The following is a 3,254-nucleotide window of genomic DNA, read 5'->3' as shown; positions in this document are numbered from 1 at the left end:
CATGGTTTGGGGGGGGGGGGGTTCAAGACCCTCATTAGTTGAGGGAATGAGTCAACTAATGAGTTGTGGTCTCCTTATACGGTCTAGGGCAATCCCCCTATCATGAGCTTTGGGGTTAGTTAGGCATAAGGTCCATTTCTTCACACTATGAAATAATAATTTCCTCTTTATCAAAAGGAGTAAGAACTCCTGAGAAAAGCATTCTCACTAATTACTGGTTGGTACATTTTGTGCAGATGAAAGGTGAAAAAGAACTGATTGAGAAAATATTGAACACAGAGATTAACATTTTTCTCGCAATCAGAGATGGCAGCGCACTTATGCAGCACATGGAGGACTTCTATTACATTACTCTGTTAGAGGTAATTGCCTTTTCCACTTGCCATTTTGAGAAGTATTATATGAAGGAAAATTGATATGTGTATATTTATATGTTTTCTAATATTTCCTCAGAATGTGAGATCAAACTACAAAACTGTTCCAAGGTCACAACTGGCAGAAGAGAAGAATATATCAATTGGCTAAAAATGGAAATCATCAAAATTTTGCCAGTGTCGATACTCCATAGGTCAGAGCAATTGTCGTAAATAACAACCATACCACAGAATAGCTCCATTTATTGTATCTCTGCACGATTCTTATTCAGCAAGTGTACATGTCCTGCTCATCTATTAACTTAATAATATATAGCCAACTGTTACTATTGCTTTATCAATTTGTGCTTTATACAAATTGTCTGTACTTTTGAGGATGAAAAATGCTGCAGTTATAATGTGAGGTAGTAGTTTATGGCCTATCAAATAGGAGATGTCCACAATATTTTAGGTTAGAAATCTAATATCTGGAAAGACATCCGATACTTAGTATGCTCTCTAGGAAACTCCAAATAAGATATTCAGAACATTATAACGTGCAAGTAGCTATAACACTGAACATTAATTATAATCTCAAGAATAAAGATCGTTCAAAATAACACTGAAGCAATGACCTCACATCCAAAAACTGAAAGAATCTGAAAAGGCACTATCTGTTTTAGGGTGCTAGTCAACAAATTAACCGTAAAATACTAGACTGCTATCTGAAACTAGCTATGTTCTTGAGGAGGAGAACATATTAGAAGAAAACTTTTATGTGACCGGCACTTATTCTATATTATAGCTATCAGTTTTCCGTAATGACTGAACTTTACAGATGCAAGCTTTTCGAAAGATTCTTAGAAATGCTGGTTGCCTTCATCTTGTAGCTCATTATTTTCAAGCTTTGCCTCAAAATGTCTACCTCCCTCTCCCTCTTGAGTTCTTGTTGCTCCATTAAAGATATTCGCTGTTTTAGAAGCTCAATGGTTTCCTCCTTTTCTTTCAGCTCCTTATGCAGCTCCTCTATTAATTCCATTTGCTCTATTTTCCAGCAGAGTCCTCCTCCTGGTGAAACAAATGAAACACATTGGAAAAAGGTATTAACATTCCAAAATATAAGTAAAATACTTCTTTTCTAGGAAAATCTTTGTCAGCTTCAGCTTTTCCAAGCAGTTTACCCAAGTCTTGTAACCACATCTTTAGAACGGGGACTCTGGGGGTGTAGTATTTGTATTATGAAATTCATTACTAATGTATACATAATTGCTAACCGAATAACTAAGACGAGAAAAGACTGGCTCTGCCTATGTTAGAACACATGAATGGAGCAGGGGCGGAGGTAGAGAACTACTTACGGGTTCAGACGAACCCAGTAGCTTTTGCTTAGCCCCTGTATTTATATTAGAAAATTTGCTAAATGTGTATAACTATTTATTTGCGAACCCAGTAATTAAGACGTGCTATGAGTTCGATAACAAGTTCAGAACCCATAAACTTCAAATCCTGGCTCCGCATCTGGAATGGAGATGATAAGAAATTAAAGGGCAGCTCGGTGCACTAAGCTCTCGCTATGCGCTGGGTCCGGGAATGGCTGGACCACAAGAGTCTATTATACGCAGCTTTACCCTGCATTTTTGCAAGAGGTTGTTTTCGAGAAGATGAGAAACTAATGGAAGTAAAGTACCTTGATTTGTCCTTTGGATAAGATCATCAAGCTCAATTTTGATGGCAAAATAAAGTTGTTTCCACTTCTCAATGGCCATGTCTCTTCTAGCTTGCTCATCCCTAATTTGCTCCATCAAGTAGCTTGTCCCCAAGTGATGCCACTCCTTATCTCCTTGCACACTACTTAACATGTCATGATTTCCTACTCCTTTGGACTTCTCTTCTTCTTTTCCTTCTTCTTTATCTTCCAACTTCTTCCTCAACTTCTTCACTTCCTCTCTTAGCTTCTTCCTTTCCCTCTTCCACTCTGCTTCTTTCAATGCAAATATGATCATCTCTTGCGCGTAAGCTTGACTCTCATGTTCCCTCGTGCACATTATTTCATTCACCTCAGCTTGAAGAAATCTTACATTATACTTCAACCTTTCAACCACTTTGGCATTTGGGTAGCTTTTGTCTTTGGTTTGAAAACTTCCCATTTCCTTTATTCCTAAACTCTCCTACTTTTAGTAGTAAACTAATTTTCTGTGTATATATAGAAAGTCTATGTGGGCATAGGTGTGAGTGAGGTAAAAGAGGGTGTAGGTAGACTAAAATAGTCAACAAAAACAAAACTTAGGTAGGAGGCTTCTAAAATTAGAACTTAGAAGATATATTTATAGGACTAACAGTTGGGTATAAGGTACAAGCAACAGAGCACCCGGTACAACACATTAAAGGGTGGATGGATCTTTGAATTGGTGGAAGAAAATAACAAAATGCATTAAAGGGTGTCTTGGATCAATAAGAAGGAATGGGAGAACATGAATTCTTGAAAAAAGGAGGCTCCAAAACATGTAATGTGAAGTGATAGAACTAAATGCAAAGAGGATTGTAATACTATTTTTTGGCTCTTGTATGAGCTCAATTATTAATGCATACTGTGAAAGATGCCTTTGTGAAAGAGAGTGAATGGAGTAGTCATATTTCAAGATATTGACATGAATGGATGACAGCAGCGTCTGTAGAGAATTTTAAATTTATGAGTTTTTGGTTATAGAAAAGATAACTTACTGGATAAATTTTTTAGACATATTAAGTGGTTTTTTAAAACAAAATATATAGTTTGAATGAAAGCTAATGAGTTCTGCCGAACCCGTAAACAATACACTATCCCCACCGCTGTCAGTCTGCCCATGGAATAAATCCGCATATTCCAAAAATCACATGTACATCATTTGGGAGCCTGTGAGG

General features: G+C 37.0%; 1 protein-coding gene across 1 annotated transcript; it reads right to left on the bottom strand.

Moving 5' to 3' along the window:
• Positions 1–917: 917 nt before the first annotated feature.
• LOC104232632 (uncharacterized) lies at positions 918–2,957 on the bottom strand. Its single transcript, XM_009785891.2, has 2 exons — positions 2,041–2,957; positions 918–1,421 (listed from the first exon to the last, which is right to left on the bottom strand). The coding sequence occupies exons 1-2, from the start codon at positions 2,498–2,500 to the stop codon at positions 1,186–1,188; spliced, it is 696 nt and encodes a 231-aa protein (XP_009784193.1). The 5' UTR covers positions 2,501–2,957; the 3' UTR covers positions 918–1,185.
• Between the last annotated feature and the right edge of the window lie 297 nt (positions 2,958–3,254).

Source organism: Nicotiana sylvestris, chromosome 1 (genome assembly GCF_000393655.2).
Source record: "Nicotiana sylvestris chromosome 1, ASM39365v2, whole genome shotgun sequence".
Classification (NCBI taxonomy): domain Eukaryota; kingdom Viridiplantae; phylum Streptophyta; class Magnoliopsida; order Solanales; family Solanaceae; genus Nicotiana; species Nicotiana sylvestris.
The sequence above is the reverse complement of the archived record's forward strand: the minus strand, read 5'-3'. Positions and strand labels throughout refer to the sequence as shown.